Source organism: Cannabis sativa, chromosome 1, assembly GCF_029168945.1.
Source record: "Cannabis sativa cultivar Pink pepper isolate KNU-18-1 chromosome 1, ASM2916894v1, whole genome shotgun sequence".
Lineage (NCBI taxonomy): Eukaryota > Viridiplantae > Streptophyta > Magnoliopsida > Rosales > Cannabaceae > Cannabis > Cannabis sativa.
The window spans coordinates 49,444,922-49,464,798 of record NC_083601.1 but is presented as its reverse complement, the minus strand read 5'-3'; the positions used below and the strand labels follow the sequence as shown (position 1 = coordinate 49,464,798).

Here is a 19,877-nt window from a genome sequence, read left to right as displayed (position 1 = left end):
ACCCTTTGTTTCGTGCGACTGGCTTCTATGGTGAACCTCAGAGGAGTTTGTGTGGGAATTCTTGGAGACTTATTCGGCAGCTTGTGGGGGAATCGACTCTTCCTTGGAGTTTAATGGGATATTTGAATAATGTCCTTCATCATAGTAACAAGAGAGGCGGTTGACCTTATCCAAGCTCTTTAATTCAGGGATTTCAAGATGTGGTTTCAGATTGCAGTCTTATTGATATGGAGTTGGTGGGCTATCCTTTCACTTGGGAGAAAGGGAGGGGTACAGAGGCATGGACTGAAGTCCATTTGGATAGAGCTCTCATCAGGCATGGTTGGAATGATCTTTTTCCGGATGCAAAGTTAAAAAATTTAGAAATTTTTGCTTCTGATCATTGTCCTATTTTGTTGAATCTTAATTTATTTAGAAAGTGGTTAGTTTAAAGAAATTTCAGTTTAAAAATGCTTGGGTGCGTGATCCTATGTGTCGCCAAATTGTGTATGATAATTGGGATGTTCATGAGTCGAATTCTTTGAGCTCAAAAATCAAATGTTGTAGTACTGCTTTAGCCGAATGGGGGAGGGGTATCACTGGTAATTTCAAGTAGCGAAAAAATAGTTGTCATAAAATCCTAAAGCTTTTGAAAAATAAAAGAGATGTTGAATCGGTAAACAGGTACAAGGAGGCTCAAAATCGTTTGTTCGAAGTCCTCGCCCAGAAGGAGGTCTTCTGGAAGCAGAGATCCAAAGAATTATGGCTGCAATCTAGTCACCAAAACACTAAGTACTTTCATGCTTGTGCGAGTACTAGGCGGATCAACAATCAGATTTTGTCTCTTAAAAATAGAAGTGGGATTTGGGTGGATTAGGAAAATGCCTTACCGGGTGTCGTTGAAGATTATTTTAGAGAGTTGTTCACAGCTTCGGAGATTGATTGGGGTAGGTTCACGGCTTGTGTGCATAATCGGGTGTTAACTGCTATGAATGAGTCTCTTACTATTCCGGTTGACGCTGAGAAGGTTCGGAAAGCACTCTTTCAAATGCATCCTGATAAATCTCCTGGTCCTAATGGCTTTAATCCTGGGTTTTATCAGAAGTTCTAGGATATCATTAGTAAGGATATCATTCGGTTAGTTCAACACTTCTTTACTTTTGGTAAATTTTTTAATCATTTAAAAGAAACGAATATTGTGCATATCCCGAAGAAGTCTAAACCCGAAAGCATGAGTGATCTAAGACCAATTGCTTTGTGTAATGTGGCTTATAAGTTTGTTTCTAAGGTGCTGGCCAATCGGTTGAAAGTTGTTCTTCCTAGTGTTATTTCTGAAACTCAAAGCGCCTTCTTACCCGGAAGACTGATAACTGATAATATCTTAATCTCTTTCGAGGTGATGCATTATTTGAAAAGGAAGCAAATGGGGAGGGAGGGGTTTATGGCACTTAAGTTGGACATGAGCAAGGCTTATGATCGAGTGGAGTAGGGCTTTTTACAGGCTATGTTGAGGAGATTGGGATTTGATGAGCATGTGGTGAAGTTGTTAACGCAATGTGTTAGTTCTGTCTCCTACACAATCACATCGAGAGTTCATAAAATTGGGCCTATAATTCCTACAAGAGGTCTTCGACAAGGTGATCCCCTTTCACCCTATCTTTTCCTTCTGTGTACAAAAGGATTCTCGGCTTTGATAAGAGACTATGAACGATTAGGGAAGATTTGGGGTGTAAGGTTGCTCGAGGGGCTCCTGTGTTATCTCACATGTTCTTTGCTGATGACTGTTATATGTTCTGTAAAGCCTCTGCGGATAGTGCTATTAACATGATAGAAATGTTAAATATCTTTCAAAAGGCCTCAGGACAACAAGTCAATCTACAGAAGTCCTCTATATTTTTCAGCGCTAATATTGTCAATGAGGTGAGGCAACATCTATGTTCTATGTTGGGAGTGAATGAGGCAGGTGATGATAACACATATCTGGGTTTGCCAAATATTGTGGGTCGTAATAAAACATCCTTACTTGGGTTTCTTGAAGGATAAAATGCGTAAAAGGATTCAAGGTTGGGAAGGAAGATTGCTTTCTAGAGCAAGGAAGGAGTTGCTAATAAAAACTGTGGCTCAATCTCTTCCTAGTTATGCAATGAATGTGTTTTTGCTACCTGTGGAAACTTGCAATGAGATGGAGCAATTGATGTGTAAGTTTTGGTGGCGATCGTCGAAGAACAACAAAGGAATCCATTGGAAAAAGTGGGATAGATTGACAGTACATAAGTGTTGGAAATTATTTTACCAGGATCTATTTACTATCATGTATGTTAGATTAACAACCTAATATGAATTCTAAAACAATGAAAATAAACACATATAAAGTTAGAAAACCTTACAGTGGGTGCAGCGGAATAATATGACTCCTTCCGTTCAGATCTCTAGCCCTTGATTCCTTTCTGTAGCAGAGCATCACCAAGATCTGAACCTGGATCTTCTTTTCTCCTTCTTTGATGCAGAATTTCCATAGTCTTACATACTATGATTGAGGTACCACTTGATATGTGTGGGCACTACTCATCTCACAAGGATTTCGAATTTTCTCTCTATTTTTCTCTCTTATTTTCGTGGCTTTTCAAGCATTCAAAGACATGCAAGAGAAGAGAACAAGGGTTGCTTTATATAGGGAAAAGGGAGAGAACAACTTTCTAAATAAGCAGTTTCCTCTTTTACTGTGTAATTGATTAACTACCTTATTTAGTGTGTTCCACCACTTTCCTATTATTGCTAGGCTTTGATTAGCAATTACATGGCAATTAAAATTGAAAATAATAATTGGGGCCATAGGGTGAAATGGGCCTCACTTGGATTTTGCAGTTTCCTCAATTTTATTTCTATTTCTCCAAAAATGCCATTTGTCCAATTCTAATCATTTAAATGCCAAAACTAATTATTTAATAACTAAAATAGATTATTAAATAATATTGTCATTTAAAATAATTATTAATTAGACATACAAAGTCTCTTAATTAATAATTAAACCTAGAAACCTTTTTATTTACGATTTCATCCTTACTTAGTGAGAATTCATAAAGTAGACATAGTTTAACTTTTAGAATTATAATTGATTAATTAAAATCAATTAACTGAGTCTTACAAGCAATATGGTCTCAACTAGTATGGGGACCATGGGTCTATATAACCGAGCTTCCAATAAGTTGAACCGAATTTACCAAGTAAATTCCCTAACTTATTAATTCCTCATTGAATCCACACTTAGAACTTGGAATTGCACTCTCAGTCATATAGAACGCTCTATATGTTCCATGATATAGACACGTCATTAGTTATCCATTGTTTATAACCCTAATGTGATCAATGATCCTCTATATAGATGATTTACACTGTAAAGGGATTAAATTACCGTAACACCCTACAATGTATTTTATCCTTAAAACACTTAACCCTGTATAAATGATATTTCAGCTAAGTGAAATGAGATCTCCACCATTTATCTTCGTTTGGTTAAGCTCGAAGGAAATCATCCTTTACTTCTATTTGCCAAATAGAAGCTATAGATTCCATATTTATGTTAGCGCTCCCACTCAATTGCACTACTGTGTTCCCAAAATGTACGTATCACCCTGACCCAAAAGTAGGCTTAACTAACAAATCAAAGAACACGGATAACACTCTTGAGATTGAACCTAATCATATCAGGATTAAGATCATTTGATCTAGGATCAACAGGTGATATTGAATTGAATAGATATTACTGTAAGTTTTAATATATATCTAATCAAAGTTCAATATCGGTCCCTTCCGATGTATACTCCATACATCCGATGCTGGTAAACTTTGCCAATGTCCTGGAAAGGACATAACACTTTTCCAAGGTGTAAGAATACCTATCGCTGATTATACCATGTCAGTCTAAATCCAGTGTTCTGACAAATCAGGGAATAAACTTTTGAACATATAATTAAGATTAAATTCCACTGTGTTGACAACACTATAATCTTAACAAATTCATATGTCCTGGACTTAAAAAGAATTCATACATTATATACATATAATCATGAAATAAATCATGTGAACCATGCAGCATAAAATGTTATTTCTGATCTTTATTAATAAGTAAATCTGATTATATTGAAATGAGTTTTATTTAGGGCATAAAACCCAACAATAAGTCTAAAGGTGGTATGGGATTTCGCAACTTGCATGACTTTAACTTGAGTTTGCTTTGTAAACAAGGATAGAGATTGTTTAGTCGTCTGGAGTCACTTGTCAGCAAGATTTTTAAAGCTAGGTACTACCGTAATGGTACCTTCTTAAATGCTGAGTTAGGGAGCAATCCAAGTTTCGTGTGGCGAAGTATTTATGAAACTCAAGAGATCATTCGAAAAGGGGCGAGATGCAGAGTTAGTGATGGTTCTCGAATTAATATAGTGTTCGATCTGTGGCTACCGAATGAAGATAATCCAAGAGTAACTTCGAATAATCCTGCTCTTATTGATCAAAATGTTAAAGCACTTATGGAAACTGATATGTTGGCTTGGGATGTTGACTTGGTGCATGATATATTTAATGAAAGGGATGCTAACTTAATTCTTAGTATTTCCTTGTCTTTAAGTCGTTTATGTGATGTTTGGTATTGGAGTTGGGAGAGCTCGGGCCATTTCTCAGTAAAATCGGTTTATAAGTTCTTACAATTGAGCAAAGAGTTGGGTGCACAGGATGATAATTCCGTCTTTTGGAATACTCTTTGGAAGCTAAATGTTCCTCCGAAAGTGAAAGACTTGTCTGCCTACGAAGTCCAGACTTTGTTCTAGACATGTGCCTATTGATACCATCTGCCCTGTGTGCAAAGTAACTGATGAAACCATCTACCATTGCTTGGTGGATTGCTCTTTTGCCAAAGCGTGTTGGCAACAGTTGGTTGCTGGTGTTAATTTGACGGCAGTTGGTTCTTTTGCCAACTGGTTTGCTACGGTTCTACAGCAGGCGGATGGGGAGAAAAGAAGGTTGATCGCAATGACATGTTGGGCAATTTGGAAACATCGAAATGAGCTAGTGTGGTCTGATAAGTCCCCTAATGTTTTGAGTGTTGCTCACTTAGCTCAAGCTTTATTCGCAGATTGAACTCGGGCTCAAGATTCCACACTTAATCCTACGGCTGCATTCCTTACTGATGTCGATGGTGCTGAAACTTGGGCCAAACCAGCTGAAAACACCTTGAAGATTAATGTAGATGCTGCCATTTTTTCAGGAACTGTAACTTATAGCTTTGCAGGGGTGATTAGGGATGAAACTAGCGCATTGGTGGAAGCTTTTACCTACTGTCGGTCAGGGGTGTTGCAACCCGAAATAGTGGAAGCTTTGGGTGTTAAGGAGGCACTGAGTTGGGTTAAACGAAAATATTGAAGGAAGGTTGTCATTGAAACTGATAGTCTTACTGTGGTGCAAGCGTTACGTAGCTCTATTCCTGTGGTTTCATACTTTGGGAGTATTATTTCTGATTATAAGATGTTGTTAAATGAATTGCGAGATGTTTATGTCAATTTTATTAGACGTTCTGCAAATAGTGTTGCTCATTTCTTAGCTCAAGCATCCTATTTAGTTGCTGATCGTGTTATCAAGAGTACTGATGTTACTCTAGATTTTAATCATGTAATCGCTATGGATTACAATTATTAAAGATGATGAATTTTTTCAAAAAAAAAAAGAAGAGAAACTTAAAAGACCTGAGTTGCTTGCTGCCATTTGCGAGGAAGAAGATGATGTGGCTTCGTTGGAGAGGGAGGAGCTGTGTCGCTTCCGTCGTTGGTGAAGATGCCATCGGCGACTTAGAGAGGAGATGACTGTCGTCGTCAGCGAGTAGGGGAGAAGGTGTTGTCGTTTGCGTTGTCGTCAAATGGCTGGGCAGAGAATCACTGTCGTCGTCGTCCACTCTCTGGAAAATGGGCTGCAGGCGGCTTCAAAGATGGGTGAGCTGTGAGAGAGAATACGACAGAGAGAGGGGTATCTAGGGTTTTGTTTTTTTTTTTAAATATTTTTTTATATATGTAAAAATAAATATAAATTATATGATATATGGAGAGAGGGGTCTGAATCCCGTGAATGTGATGTTTTATTTTGGTTTTCAAAATATAATATATTTAATATTATAAATTTATAATATATATTTTTTTTATTTTAATATTAGATGATATTGGATGAATATTGGATTGGATCGGTCGGTTGGATTCATTGGATTTACATGTCATCCAAGAACTGACCGATCCAATATTGGATTTTCAAAAATATCATCCGATCCAATCCAATCATGATTGGATATTCAATTTTGGCCATCGGTTGACATTGGATCGGTCGGTTTGTCATTAGATTGGATCATTTCTGGACAACCCTAGTCCCACGTACTACTTTTTATTTAAATTTTATAATTATGTATATTCTTTTAAAAAATTGATTAGTAATAAAGTAATTTTTTTAAAAAAATTAAATAATACCACATGACCATTGCTCATTTTAGACAAGAGCATTGTAATTGGATATTGGTGGCGCCCATCACTTTTTAGATGTTATGCCCTACAACTACAATTAATTTGTGATATTTCCTAAAAGTTATTTTATGAGACCTGATACTTAATTACATGACACCAAGGAGCGTGTTAGGCACTGGTAACATTTCTCTTTGGACAATAATGATCACAAAATTAATTTAAAATGTTGACCAAAATACACATGTGTCAAAGAGCACTACATGGGCAACCTCCGTTGGAGATGCTCTAATGTAATTAAGTATAGGTGGTGGTAGGGGTGTACATCAAACCGCTCAAACCGCTCAAACCGCCCGCACCGCACCACACCGCAAAAAAAATGCGGTTTGAAATTCTTCGCGGTGCGGTTGCGGTTTGAATTTTTCCCAAACCGCGCGGTGCGGTGCGGTTTGCGGTTTTGAATTATTAAACCGCGATTCAAACCGCACCGCACCGCATCTTTTAAAATTTCAATTTTTATATTTATTTTATTAAGCCCATACATATGAGCCCAACCCAAGCCTATAAATCTTAGGGCAAAATTCATAACTCTTCACAAACCTCTCTTCTTAGCAACAAACCCAAGTCCATACATGTGTATTAAAATTTGGAGTTGGAAGTTTGTGTTTGTTTTATTTTTAATCTATTGATGTAAGTATGTTAGTTGTACATTTATATTGTTGTTAGAACTTAATTAGTTTCAAGTTTGTTATTTTGATTTAAGTGTGTTGTTGAAACTTTAAAAAGATTATTGATTTATTGTTGTTGTTATAACTTTTATTAGTCTCAAGTTTGTTGTATTTTCTTAAGTGTTTTAGAATAATTATATTAATGATAGTTTAATTATTTTATGATTATTTCAAAAAAAAAATTGTGATAGTTCAAACCGCATAAACCGCAAAAACCGCACCGCACCGCATCATTTTTTGCGGTGCGGTTTTTGCGGTTTTTTAATATCGCGGTGCGGGTGCGGTTTGGAAAATTAGAAAAACCGCATGTGCGGGTTGGTTTGAAAAAATGGTTAAAAACCGCACAACCCGCACCGCGAACACCCCTAGGTGGTGGTACAAATTAAGGGTGCTCATCCAACCGCCTACACTGTACAAATTGCCCGCGCACCGCATCACATCATATAAAAATGCTGTTTGAAATCTTTTGCAGTGCGGCTGTGATTTACCCGGTATAGTGTTATTTGCAATTTCGAATTTAATAATTGCGGTTCAAACCGTACCATATTATATATTATAAAGTTACAAATTTTTACAGTATGATTTTTATTCTTTTTCATTAGAAAAATAAATATATATATATAATATATATTATTTTTTAAAAATAAATCAATATAATAACTTAATGATTAATATATATATATTAAGACATTAAAATTTTAATAAAATATTTTTTTTGTTTTATTAAAATTTTAGTAGATTAATTTTTAAATTTTCATTATAATTTGATAATAATAATAGTGTAAATTATTTAAATCATACTGTATTTTTGCAGTGCAGTTTTTACAATTTTAAAATCTCACACTTTTAGAAATTATAAAAACCGCATATACCATTAGGTTTGAAAAAAAAATTACAACCCGCACTACTCAAACTGCGAACGGGAACATGTCCAATAGTAAATTATTAGTAATGCTCCTCCCAATTGAAACACCCCTGTACACCGGTCCCACACGCACGTACTTACCGCTACAGGTAGTTTCGACCGAAGGTCTCCTCAATAGAAATTGAACTGAATTGGTTTTCTTTTTCTATAACAATTTATTTTTGCAAGTAATTTTTGATTTATACTAAACGTTTCTACTGCCTTTTTCCTCGAGTGCCATCTTGAAATTCAAACTCAGCTAAAGCGGAGATGCATCTATGGCCTTCAACAAAGCTGAGGGACTCATTCAAGTTCCCTTATGTCAGAAATCTCGACAGGAAAACCAGTCAAATGAGAGCTGAAAAGAGAGCTTCCGCTGCCCTACAACAGAACCTGTTGGATGCTGAAGCCGGAGCTTCCGTTAATGGAAAAATGGCCGATAACTGTCAAAATTCGGAGGGTCAAAGTCAAAGTCGGTTTATTCATATTTGTAAAATGGTTCTGCTTTCTTTAACGTGCGGTTGCTGCTGCTGTGGAGGTATATACAACTTGTTCTATCTCTATTTTTCTGACGTTCAAATTGGTCTTTTGCATTTGGGTTTTGTTTATGTGTGATTTAGATTGTGAATTTATATTGTTGATTTATATGCCGAGTGATCGTTTCGTTGACCAAAATTAAGTTTTTCGTTTTGTCTCTTAAATCTTTTGTTTTAGCAGTTTCGCTGCAATTCTTTACTTGGATTAATATGGGTTTTACATTATTTGTGGCTTGAGATGTGGAGTTATGTTGAATTTTACTCCATGGATTAAGCTGACACTGCCAATGAGAAATGACAATTCTAAAGGCTTTTAAGTCAACTGTTTTCCTGTGTTGAGTTGAGATATTCTGGGAGAAAGAATTAAACAGGTGATTGGAAACTGTTAGCTGTAAACAAGCCATGAATTGGATAAATTACCATTTAAGATTTAGAACTGATTTCCTCGTTCAATTTGGGTCATGGAACAAAGATCACTATAACCCAAAGATATAGGATTCTTTTGTTGGATTAAAAAGATATATTTTGGAGGAGAATGTTTATGGAGCTTTTGTTTAGCTAAAACTATAAGGCCTAGCAAATCAACACATTAATGAAATTGCTTGATGGTAAGAGGTTGTCTACGTGGTTATAAAGTTTGTGGACGTGCTAAAGATTGCTTGGAGTAGCATTCAGTCTTCTTTGAAGATTTTGTTCTGTTGACAGAGTAGATTGGTGTAGAGATAGAATAGATAAAGTACGAGTTTAGGAAAATAATTTGCAATTGTCTACTTGGTCATTTTGTTAGGTTTATTAAGGCTATAAGCCTAAAATAAGAAATGAATTGAGTGAGGGACTTGAGTATTCCTTACTACTAGTTATTTATCCGACATCAATGATGCTATGGTATATGTGGTAGGGAGCTAGTAATCTAGTTTTGGTAGAATCTGGATTGTAGGAATCATGGAGCAGGAATTCTCAAGCAACTGATGCCCTCTTGATGATCTAACTGTAAAATTTTGTGTGCATGCAAAACATTACAACGAAGTAGTTCTAATTTTTTGAATTGAATCATCTTTACGGCAATCTGTACTTGATAACATCCATTTTAACTTTCATTTCTGCTGTGTGAACATGCCAAATTGTGACTTTCATGTATTCTTTCTTGTTGTTTCTACTTTCTAATTGTATCAGTTTGACACTTTGGTAAAGTTCTAATTTCATGGTACCATGGTTTCTGTCTCTTTATTCATTGGCTAGAAATGTAGAAGCTGCATTTTCATCTTACAGTACCAAATAACTTCAGTTATTTTATTTTTATTTTTGCTTAATAAAAAATAACATGAGGTTTGAGTTTGTTTTGTTATAATGATTTTTAGGTCAATTTTATGTATCAAAACAGTTAATTTGTGTTACACTTACACCTATGACTGGTGATTTTTGTTGAAGGAATGTGCAGTTTTCTGAATCAATTGTGTTACTGTCATGTTTCTTTTCTATGATTACATGGTGATGTGTAATATACTAAATTTTTTGGAAGCATGTATCATTCTTGATCATCTCTGTGATGCGGAAGTTGTCTTTTAGATTGATAGGAACCACTAGCCTATACGGAAAATATTAGAACAAGTCAACAAACCAGCAAGAAAGATAATGAAGTTCATGAAATCTCTCTGTGTTTATTAAAGAAACAACAAGAACATTACCATAAAAAGTGGTTGGTATTTGAGAGATCACCAACTCTCTAAACAGCAAATGCTCCACTCTTTTTTGGTTTTTTTTTCTTGGCCAATGCAGAAGTCAATGCAAAATCTCCATGAACTCCTCCCTCTGCATAGTCCATTCTTATGTACATTTTTCAAACATGTTCACTAACAAACTCCATGATCCAAGACCATTATTGCCATACAACAATCTACAGAAATCACTCCAAGTGTCTTGATGACCAACATTACCAACCCAGATTCTCTTATTCTATATGTTAAACATCTTTAAGGGGGGTATAGTTTTATATGATATCATTTGTATTAAGGTCAAAGATTTCACATTATATTGTGTTTTTTTCTTCTTTTTAATCTGTTATGAAAGTTTCCCTGTTTCAGCTTGTTGCGAGGAATTCGGTTGCTGCTAATTCAGTATGCAATTTGTGGACTGTTAAAAAGAAAGATTGAAAACGGGGAACATTTCAAGTGTGATGTAGCCTCTATGTATACACACTAGGAAAATAAGAATAGAAGTTAGGAGAATTGAGTCAGATAATCAGATAATGACTTGTAATTCTTGAAAGCTCTGGATTCTAGTTTCTGTATGTATCATACGACGTTTTGTTTTTTCTTATCCATCATTTGTAGTAAAACAGAGACGTGCTGCTCAAACTGCCCCAACTGTACAATAATATTATAGTATCCATGCACTGTGATATATCCATTTTGCTTATGTTCATTTTTCTTTCTTAAACAACAACATTTTTGTTTTATTTTCCAGTTTTACTCGTCAAATTATGCAAATTAACAATGTTTTCGTTAAGACAAAGAGAGCAATGTTTTGTTGACCATTATTATTAGTCACCTATGCCGCCTAGCAATTTCTTGTTGTCTTTTAATTGGCTAGCGATATGAAACTCGATACTTAGATACTTAATTCCATTAATAAGTATTTTAGCATTTCCCTTTTTGTTTTTGGATAATAGAAGTTTCAATTAGAGGGTTGGTCTGCCTGTGCCAACCAACTCTACCGAATTCAATCAATGCATGCAGGGATTGCACAGATTGAAAATGCGACGTGGCTCATAATTAACGACAACGACACGCATTTAATTCACCCCAACGGCCCTCTTTACTAAGCTCTTCACTTTCATCCGAAATAAACAATCACAATCCCCTAGAAATCATCGAAGATGTCGCACCCCATATCAGAGGCCAACGACACCAGCCCTTTTGGCTCATCCACGCCTGAAGACTTCTACGCTCACCACTCCGTGGCCCACGATTCACACTACATTACCAACTCTCGTGGCCTCAAGCTCTTCACACAGTGGTGGACCCCACTCCCCCCTACACCCATCACTGGAGTTCTCGCTGTCGTCCATGGCTTCACCGGCGAGTCCAGCTGGTTCGTTCAGCTCACTTCCATATTCTTCGCCAAGGCTGGCTTTGCCGTTTGTGCCATCGATCACCAGGGCCACGGATTCTCTGATGGTCTCATCGCTCACATTCCAGACATCAACCCCGTAGTCGACGATTGCATCGACTTCTTCGACGAGTTCCGATCCCGCCACTCCCCTTCACTTCCGGCTTTCCTCTACGCCGAGTCACTCGGCGGCGCCATCGCTCTTCTCATTTCTCTCCGTCGTCCAGGATCCTGGGACGGGGTCATACTTAACGGCGCCATGTGCGGTATAAGCGCCAAGTTCAAACCGCCGTGGCCGTTAGAGCACCTGCTCTTCCTCGTCGCCGCCGTCATCCCAACGTGGCGTATTGTTCCCACGCGCGGGTCGATTCCGGACGTGTCTTTCAAGGAGGAGTGGAAGCGGCGGCTGGCTCTTGCGAGTCCGCGGCGACCTACGGCGAGGCCGAGGGCAGCGACGGCGCTGGAGCTTCTTAGGGTTTGCAGGGAGCTACAGGGGAGGTTCGAGGAGGTGGAGGTGCCGTTGCTGATCGTCCACGGCGGAGAAGACGTGGTTTGCGATCCGGCGTGCGTGGAGGAACTGTATCGACGCGCCGCCAGCAAGGATAAGACGATTCGGATTCACCCAGGGATGTGGCACCAGCTTGTTGGGGAGCCCAAGGAGAGTGTTGATATGGTGTTCGGTGAAATGGTTGACTGGCTACGAACCCGTGCCCAACTCGCACGTGTGAGTTGACGTGGTTGCCACGCACGCGCCGCCGCTGGGTGTGGTCTTGAAGGTTAAACACCACATCTCAATTGACTCTCTAATTTTGAAGAAATCTGGGATTTGGTGTAATAATTTAATACAATGAATATTCCACTCATTATAAAGTAGTGTTAGTTTTTTTAAAAAATTAAAAATAAAAAAATCATTAAATAAGACTTTACGCTTATCTTATAATCTTCCAGTATAATTTAGTACTATTTAATTTGTGTAAATTATATGAAAATGAAATATAATTAGAGCAACTAATTTCATGTCCAAGTCTACATTGACTATATCAACCAAATTAATAGGAAAATGGTACATCTATTCCTTAAAGTTAAGGAGGACCATATAATTAATCAACAATCTTGTAAGAAATGGTCAGTATACCTTGTTTATAGAACTGATCTTATTCCAACATTTTTTTGCATGCACGTGCACCCCAAACGCCAATACATTTTCTTTTCTAATCTTTGATGTATTCCTCTCACAAATGCCCATATAGACAATAGCATCAAATTTCATTACTTTTTTCCTTTTCCTTTACATGATCCTTTGGATTGAACTAAGCCCATTATGATTCCTTTTACTGAACAAATGGATGAGTTTTTTGGTGGAATGGCGGGTAGATTCAGAGTCTCCATAACAGATTCAACCATGATGAGAATTGTTCACCGCGCAATGAACAAAGCTCACAAGAGAGTTAAGTCGAAAGAAGGTGTGATAGAACGGTTGAATGAGATATCCAAGTTCTATGAATTGGCTGTGATGCAATTAGAAGGGTGCATCAAGTTTGTGCAAGAAGAGCCAGACATTTTTATCCTCGAGAGCAATAGTGAAGAAGATGTGCTTGCTGGTTTGGCTGAGATTAGGGACCGACTCAGAGGTCGTCTAAGCGAATCAGAGATGGCGATTCGGGAGAAAGATAGAGAGCTCACTGAGAGATTAGATAGTGAGTTGAAGCTAAGGCAGGCCTTGGAGGTAAAAGAAAAGGAGTTGGTCTCTTTGCGTGCGAAACTCAAGCTTGAAAAGACTAAGTCAGAGGGAGTTGAAGATAGAGAAGGCGAGTTTTGTGAGTTAAAGAATTCTGTTGATCAGCAGGTTTGGAATATCAGACAAAAGCTTGAGCCTGACCAATGCAACGAGCTTGATGAATCTATTGACAATGAGAAGGTTGAGCAGATGGGTTCTGACATAGACATGTTGAAGGAGACTTTAGATTTGGCTTTCGGAAAGATGAGGAATGCTATTACCTTATCTGAGGTTCCAATAGAGCAACAATGGAGATGGGGTATTGAAAAAGACACTGTTTTTATCTTACTTAAAGGTATCATGCAGGATTTTCAGGAGACCTCTGATTTGGCATTGTTGAGTCAAGAGAATCAGCTCCCCAATAAATTCAATTTCGGAGGTGAACATTGGTCTGTTATGTTGATTGAAGTTACACGTTTGAGAAATGAACTTGAGTCTTTCTTGGTTCAACATGGAAAGCCTTCCAAGTCCTCCATTTTTGAAAATTTTGACACAGTGGAGAGCGAGAATTTTCGAGAGGCTATTGAGGAGGATGGAAATCACTATGTTGCTAAGATGATAAAGAATCACGAGTCCATCATACGAAAAAAGAGTGCAGAGGCAGAAGAATTGAATCTATTGAAGAGAGAACTTATGAGAGAAAAAGCATATTCATCTTGCAAGAAGGGCACCGAACCAGTTACCCTCAACAAAAGAGTCCAAGAAATCATTGAGAAGCTAGAAAATTTTATAGATTGGAGTGCTGACATGGGAAAATATTTCAATGATCATAGAGACATAAATGGGGAAAAGAGTCTTTCAAGAAAGAGGTTTTTAAACTTTAATACAAATGATATTGATAAACTACCAAATCAGATGGGGAGAAGAGAGTTACAACTAGAGGAATTGAGCTTGAAAACCAACATAATTGAAGAGACATATATTATTCTTCTTAAAGGCTTGTTGAAGGAGTTCAACACAAAGTTATATATCTATGACTTTCAGAGCCTGATATGGGAGGATTTATCTAAAGATCTTGTTGCAGAAATGACAAATTATTGGAATGTGAAAATCGAAACCAACAACGTCGATTCTCAAATCAGAGAAGAAATGCATTTCATCATCTTTAACAAAGTGATTGAGGATTGTATTTCTTCCTTCAACTTAAAGTTAGTTGAATTAAACAATGTGAGGTCTGAAAACATCTGTTTGAAAGAATCAGCATTTATTGAAAAGTTGGATCGTGATATACAGACACTCATCTTCAGAGAAATGTTAAAGGAAATGAACAAAACCATAGAATGCTATGACTCTGAAATCCTTGTTAGAGAAGAGATATATGATATTGTCTCTGATGAGACCACCAAAAGTATTTTTCATAGTGTCCATTCAGCTTTACATAAATTTGAACAGGTAAAACTTGTTGAAAGTTCTATACAGGAAGATGTTTGTATGGATTTTATTAGAGAAACAATCAAGCAATGGAAGATGGAATTAGACTCACACAACACACAAAGTCTCCTTAGGGAAGAAATACATCAGTTTGTCATTATAGAAGCAATGAAAGATGCTTTTTCTCTTTCAAAACAAGTTGATTCTTGTAATGAGGACAAACTCTCCAAATGCATATTCTGTGAGGACAAGTTAAGAAAGTGTAAACAACTTACTTCACATGAAAATATATCTAGTAAGGTGGATTTGTTATTACATTGTCTTGAAGAGGAAGAGAATTTGACGCGAAGTATACATTCTGAAATAAAGAAAAACAACCCAGACATTGGTTTGGAGAGTGAAAATTTTGGAAGAAAAAACAAGTTCAGTTCAGTGAATAGAAAGCTAGTGAAGAGTTTACATCAGTTAGCCAAAAATAAGGAAACACTAGGTAAGATGGTTTCTAGTTTAAGCTTACTTTCTGTTAGTTTAGAAGGCTCTAATCATCTACGAGACGATGAATCCTCTATTGATCAAGAAGAAGAAGACCCATTTGAGAAATTTGCAGTCTTACCTATCCTTGGATTCTTCCAAGACATGATGGAGGAGTTTCAAAACAGAATAAGGAAAAAGTTTGAGGTAAACATTTTAAGGTGGGTACTTGTATATGTTTTCTAATGCTTTGCTATCAAACTTCAGTTAAATAATATAAGATTTACTAACTATGAACAAATAAGAATAGTTTATTGATTAAGAACTCTACACAGATTGGAACAGATTAATCATCATCTGGATCCACTTGTTGATACAGTTTCATCCCTAAGAGAGAAAGAATCACTTTACAAGAAGGCTTTCACTACAAGATGTCAAAATCTCCATAAGGCTGAAATTGAGGTTACTAACTCTTTTATAGATGAAAATCTTCAATTTTATTTGGCTTTAGTTATATTTATTACTGCAGTCTCCACATGAATTCAATTTAACATATCTTGCTATTTTTATAGGTAGATCTTTTAGGAGATCAAGTAGACATGCTTTTAGGTCTACTTCAAAAGACATACAAGACATTGAATCATTATTCATCTGTTTTGCAGTGCTATCCCGAGGTAAGAAATTTTCAACCTTGTTCTTCTTTGGTTTTACACATCAATATGAAGTGTTCAGCTTAATAATTATTAATTTTTAGGGAATGTTCAGTTTGATCTTTTCATAGTCTTATATAACATTCAAACATTAAATAGAAAATTAAATTTTTTTTATATTCATTTTGAATTTAGTTTTGCAACATCTTTTTCTTCTTTGATCATAAATTTTCTTGCAGGTTTTGGAGCTCATGCAGATGATAAGGAAGGAAATATATGGAGTTATTGATGCACCTAAATATTGACAAAAATATGTCATAATATGATGTATTAAATTATATTGGATTATTAATTAATGTATTAAGATGCTACATACATTTGTCTTTATGCAAGAACTCATGGTAGCTGATTCGAAACTTGTATGAAAAATGAATGAGCTTTGGAAAGAGGAATCAGTTGTAAGAAGATGTGACTGAGATTGTAGAAAGAATATTTCAAAAAGACTTACATTTTGGTAACACTTTTTTAATCAGTTTTCTGTTTTTAAAAGTGAAAAAGTGAAAATATTTTTAAAAAACATGTTCTATAAAACTGTTTTTACTTTTCAATTTTATAATTAGAAATCAAATTTTTTTTTTTTTAAAAAAAAATCACTTTCAAAATTTTTTTATACAGTTTTTTTTCTTAATCAATCCTTTGGATTACAACCAGACCCAGACCCAAATCCCCTCCTCACGGCCTTGGCGCTGAACCCGACTTCTGACCCGAACCTGAATCCAATCCCGGATCTTGACCGACTTAAATAAAATCAAAAAATAAAAATGAAAATAAATTTTACAGAACACACTTTTGTTTTCTGTTTTTAAAATTGAAAAACAAAAGTAGTTATAGAACGCATTTTTTGTTTTTTAAAAATAATTTTTTTAAAAACAAAATTTTACTTTCATTTTATGATTAAAAAATTAAAAAACAAAAGTGTTATCAAACGACACCTTTACTAGTCATTTTTTTTTCTTACTTATGGCTGAAGTTCACTTAATCTTCACAAAATGTATTACTTCAGTTTAGTGGGAAAAAAATGCACATCAGATGTACAAATCTGAAAATAACAATTCAAAATTTTAACTTGTAGAGTGTTGGAGATTGTTAGAAGATGAGTTGAAATGGAATACAATGTACAAATCAGAAGGTGTTAAGAGAGCAAATGTGTCAAGATTAAGGGCATATACTGTTGGGTTTTGTGTCCTAAATAAAACACATTTCAATATAATCAGATTTACTTATTAATAAAGATCATAAATAACATTTTATGTTGCATGGTTCACATGATTTATTTCATGATTATATATAATGTATGAATTCTATTTAAGTCCAGAACATATGAATTTGTTAATGATTATAGTGTTGTCAGCACAGTGGAATATAATCTTGATTATATGTTCAAAAAGTTTATTCTCTGATTTGTCAGAACACTGGATTTAGACTGGCATGATAATCAGCGATATGTATTCTTACACCTTGGGTAAGTGTTATGTCCTTTCCAGGACATTGGCAAAGTTTACCAGTATCGGATGTATGGAGTATACATCGGAAGGGACCGATATTGAACTTTGATTAGATATATTAAAATTTACCGTAATATCTATTCAATTCAGTATCACCCGTTGATGCTAGATCAAATAATCTTAATCCTGATATGGTTAGGTTCGATCTCAAGAGTATTATACATGTTCTTTGATTTGTTAGTTAAGCCTACTTTTGGGTCAGGGTGATACGTACATTTTGGGAACATGATAGTATAATTGAGTGGGAGCGCTAACATAAATATGGAGTCTATAACTTCTATAGGAATTTAGAAGTGAAACGATGATATCCTTCGAGCTTGGCTAAACAAAGATAAATGGTGGAGATCTCATTTCACTTCGCTGAAATATCATTTATACGGAGCTAAGTGTTTTAAGGATAAAATATATTGAAGGTGTAACGGTAACTTAGTGCCTATTCAATGTAGATCATCTATTAGAGGGTCATTGATCAAATTAGGATTATAACAATGGATAACTAATGACGTATCTATATCGTGGAACATATAGAGCGTTCTATATGACTGAGAGTGCAATTCCAAGTGCTAAGTGTGGATTCAATAAGGAATTAATAAGTTAGGGAATTTACTTGGTAAATTCGGTTCGACTTAATGGAAGCTCGGAAATATAAGCCCATGGTCCCCATACTAGTTGAGACCATACTGCTTGTAAGACTCAGTTAATTGATTTTAATTAATGAATTATAATTCTAAAGTTAGACTATGTCTACTTTGTGAATTTTCGCTACGCAAGGGCGAAATTGTAAAGAAAAGAGATTCTAAGTTTATTTATTAATTAAGAGACTTTATATGTCTAATTAATAAATATATTAAATGACAATATTATTTAATAATTAATTTTTAGTTATTAAATAATTAGAATTGGCATTTAAATGGTTGAATTCGAAAATTGGCGTTTTTGAGAAAATGAGATGCAGAAATGATAAAACAGCAAAATTGCATAAGTGAGGCCCATTATCCAAAGCCCATGGCCGGCCACTCTTATAGGTTTTTATCATTTATTTTTTCATTATTTTAATGCCAAATAATTCTAACTTAAACCTAAGTGGTTACCTATAAATAGATAGTGATGACTCTCATTCACACTTAACTTTTGTTAACTTTGTCAGATGAAATTTGAGCCTCCGATTCTTTTCTCTATAGCTGAACCACCTTCCCTCTTCTTTTCTTCTTCAATTTCGAAATCCTTGAGTGATAGAGTAGTGCCCACACACATCAAGTGGTATCTCAATCATAGTGTGTAAGACTATAGGAGATTCCAAACAACAAGAAGGAGATTCAGCATCAAAGGAAGGAGAGAAAGAGATCCAGGTTCAGATCTTGGTGATGCTCTGCTACAGAAAGGAATCAAGGGCTAGAGATCTGAACGGAAGTAGTCATTATATTCCACTGCACCCAATGTAAGGTTTTCTAAACTTTATATGTGTTTATTTCATTGTTTTAGAATTCATATTAGGTTGTTAATGAAACATACATGGTAGTAAATCTAGATCCTGGTAAAATATTTTCGACATATACTTCATCATTCAATGTAGACATAAGTGATTACGAAATTCATGAAGAGTGCCCTATTAGTCAAAAAGCAGCAAAGAGAAAGGGAAAGGGAAAGCAAGATGAGGAACTTGCTACATTTTATGATTTTATCAACAGAAAGTAAATGCATTGGAGAAATTTGTGGTGGTACAAGAAAAAAAAAGTAATGGAAAAAAACATTAATTATTTATTCTTTGACACATCAAATATGACTCTCGAGCAAAAGAAAGATCATAAAAATTTGGTAGCTCATATTAAGACTAATATTTTAAAGTTACAACTCCTGTGTATTTTTATCTAATTGTTATGAATTATTTTAAATTTGTAATTCTTATGTATTGTTCTTATCTAATTGTAACAACTATATTTTTATTAAATGAATTATCCTTTATTTAAACTATTCCATTTCAACAATCATATTTTGACTGTTAACGGCTATATTTTAACTTGGCTATATTTTAACGGCTATATTTTAACGACTCTATTTGAACAACTATATTTTCACGGCTTTATTTTAACAGCTATATTTAACAACTATATTTTAACGGCTATATTTTAACGGTTATATTTTAATGACTCCATTTTAATAGCTATATTTTAACGACTGTATTTTAATGGCTCTATTTGAACAGCTATATTTTAACGGTTATATTTTAACGATTATATTTTAACAGCTATATTTTAACAGCTAATTTACATATATTCATCTTCTTCAAGAGTTTTTTT

The 19,877-nt window shown here is 35.4% G+C and overlaps 3 protein-coding genes across 4 annotated transcripts; all 3 read left to right on the top strand.

Annotated features, from left to right (window-relative positions):
* Positions 1-8,104: 8,104 nt before the first annotated feature.
* Positions 8,105-11,098, top strand: LOC115706764 (uncharacterized). 2 transcript variants are annotated; one of them, XM_030634503.2, is made up of 2 exons: positions 8,105-8,640; positions 10,720-11,098. In XM_030634503.2, the coding sequence occupies exons 1-2, from the start codon at positions 8,373-8,375 to the stop codon at positions 10,746-10,748; spliced, it is 297 nt and encodes a 98-aa protein (XP_030490363.1). In that variant the 5' UTR covers positions 8,105-8,372; the 3' UTR covers positions 10,749-11,098. The 2 variants fall into 2 exon arrangements, with proteins under 2 accessions (XP_030490363.1, XP_030490361.1); XM_030634501.2 differs by having other exon boundaries at positions 8,197-8,640; positions 10,706-10,992.
* A 55-nt stretch (positions 11,099-11,153) lies between these two features.
* On the top strand, positions 11,154-12,827 carry LOC115706749 (caffeoylshikimate esterase). The gene has a single exon (XM_030634484.2). The coding sequence runs from the start codon at positions 11,514-11,516 to the stop codon at positions 12,477-12,479; it is 966 nt and encodes a 321-aa protein (XP_030490344.2). The 5' UTR covers positions 11,154-11,513; the 3' UTR covers positions 12,480-12,827.
* A 77-nt stretch (positions 12,828-12,904) lies between these two features.
* On the top strand, positions 12,905-16,532 carry LOC115706727 (WPP domain-associated protein). Its single transcript, XM_030634450.2, has 4 exons — positions 12,905-15,586; positions 15,701-15,827; positions 15,938-16,039; positions 16,255-16,532. Exons 1-4 carry the CDS (start codon positions 13,068-13,070, stop codon positions 16,318-16,320), a joined length of 2,814 nt encoding a protein of 937 aa, XP_030490310.2. The 5' UTR covers positions 12,905-13,067; the 3' UTR covers positions 16,321-16,532.
* Positions 16,533-19,877: the final 3,345 nt, after the last annotated feature.

Bases quoted from the DNA above. Each gene is read 5' to 3' on its own strand.
- LOC115706764 (XM_030634501.2), top strand. From the start codon at position 8,373: ATGCATCTATGGCCTTCAACAAAGCTGAGGGACTCATTCAAGTTCCCT. The intron at 8,641-10,705 runs GTATATACAACT...CTGTTATGAAAG, and splicing joins CGGTTGCTGCTGCTGTGGAG to TTTCCCTGTTTCAGCTTGTT.
- LOC115706727 (XM_030634450.2), top strand. From the start codon at position 13,068: ATGATTCCTTTTACTGAACAAATGGATGAGTTTTTTGGTGGAATGGCG. The intron at 15,587-15,700 runs GTGGGTACTTGT...AACTCTACACAG, and splicing joins TTTGAGGTAAACATTTTAAG to ATTGGAACAGATTAATCATC. The intron at 16,040-16,254 runs GTAAGAAATTTT...ATTTTCTTGCAG, and splicing joins TTTTGCAGTGCTATCCCGAG to GTTTTGGAGCTCATGCAGAT.
- LOC115706749 (XM_030634484.2), top strand. From the start codon at position 11,514: ATGTCGCACCCCATATCAGAGGCCAACGACACCAGCCCTTTTGGCTCA.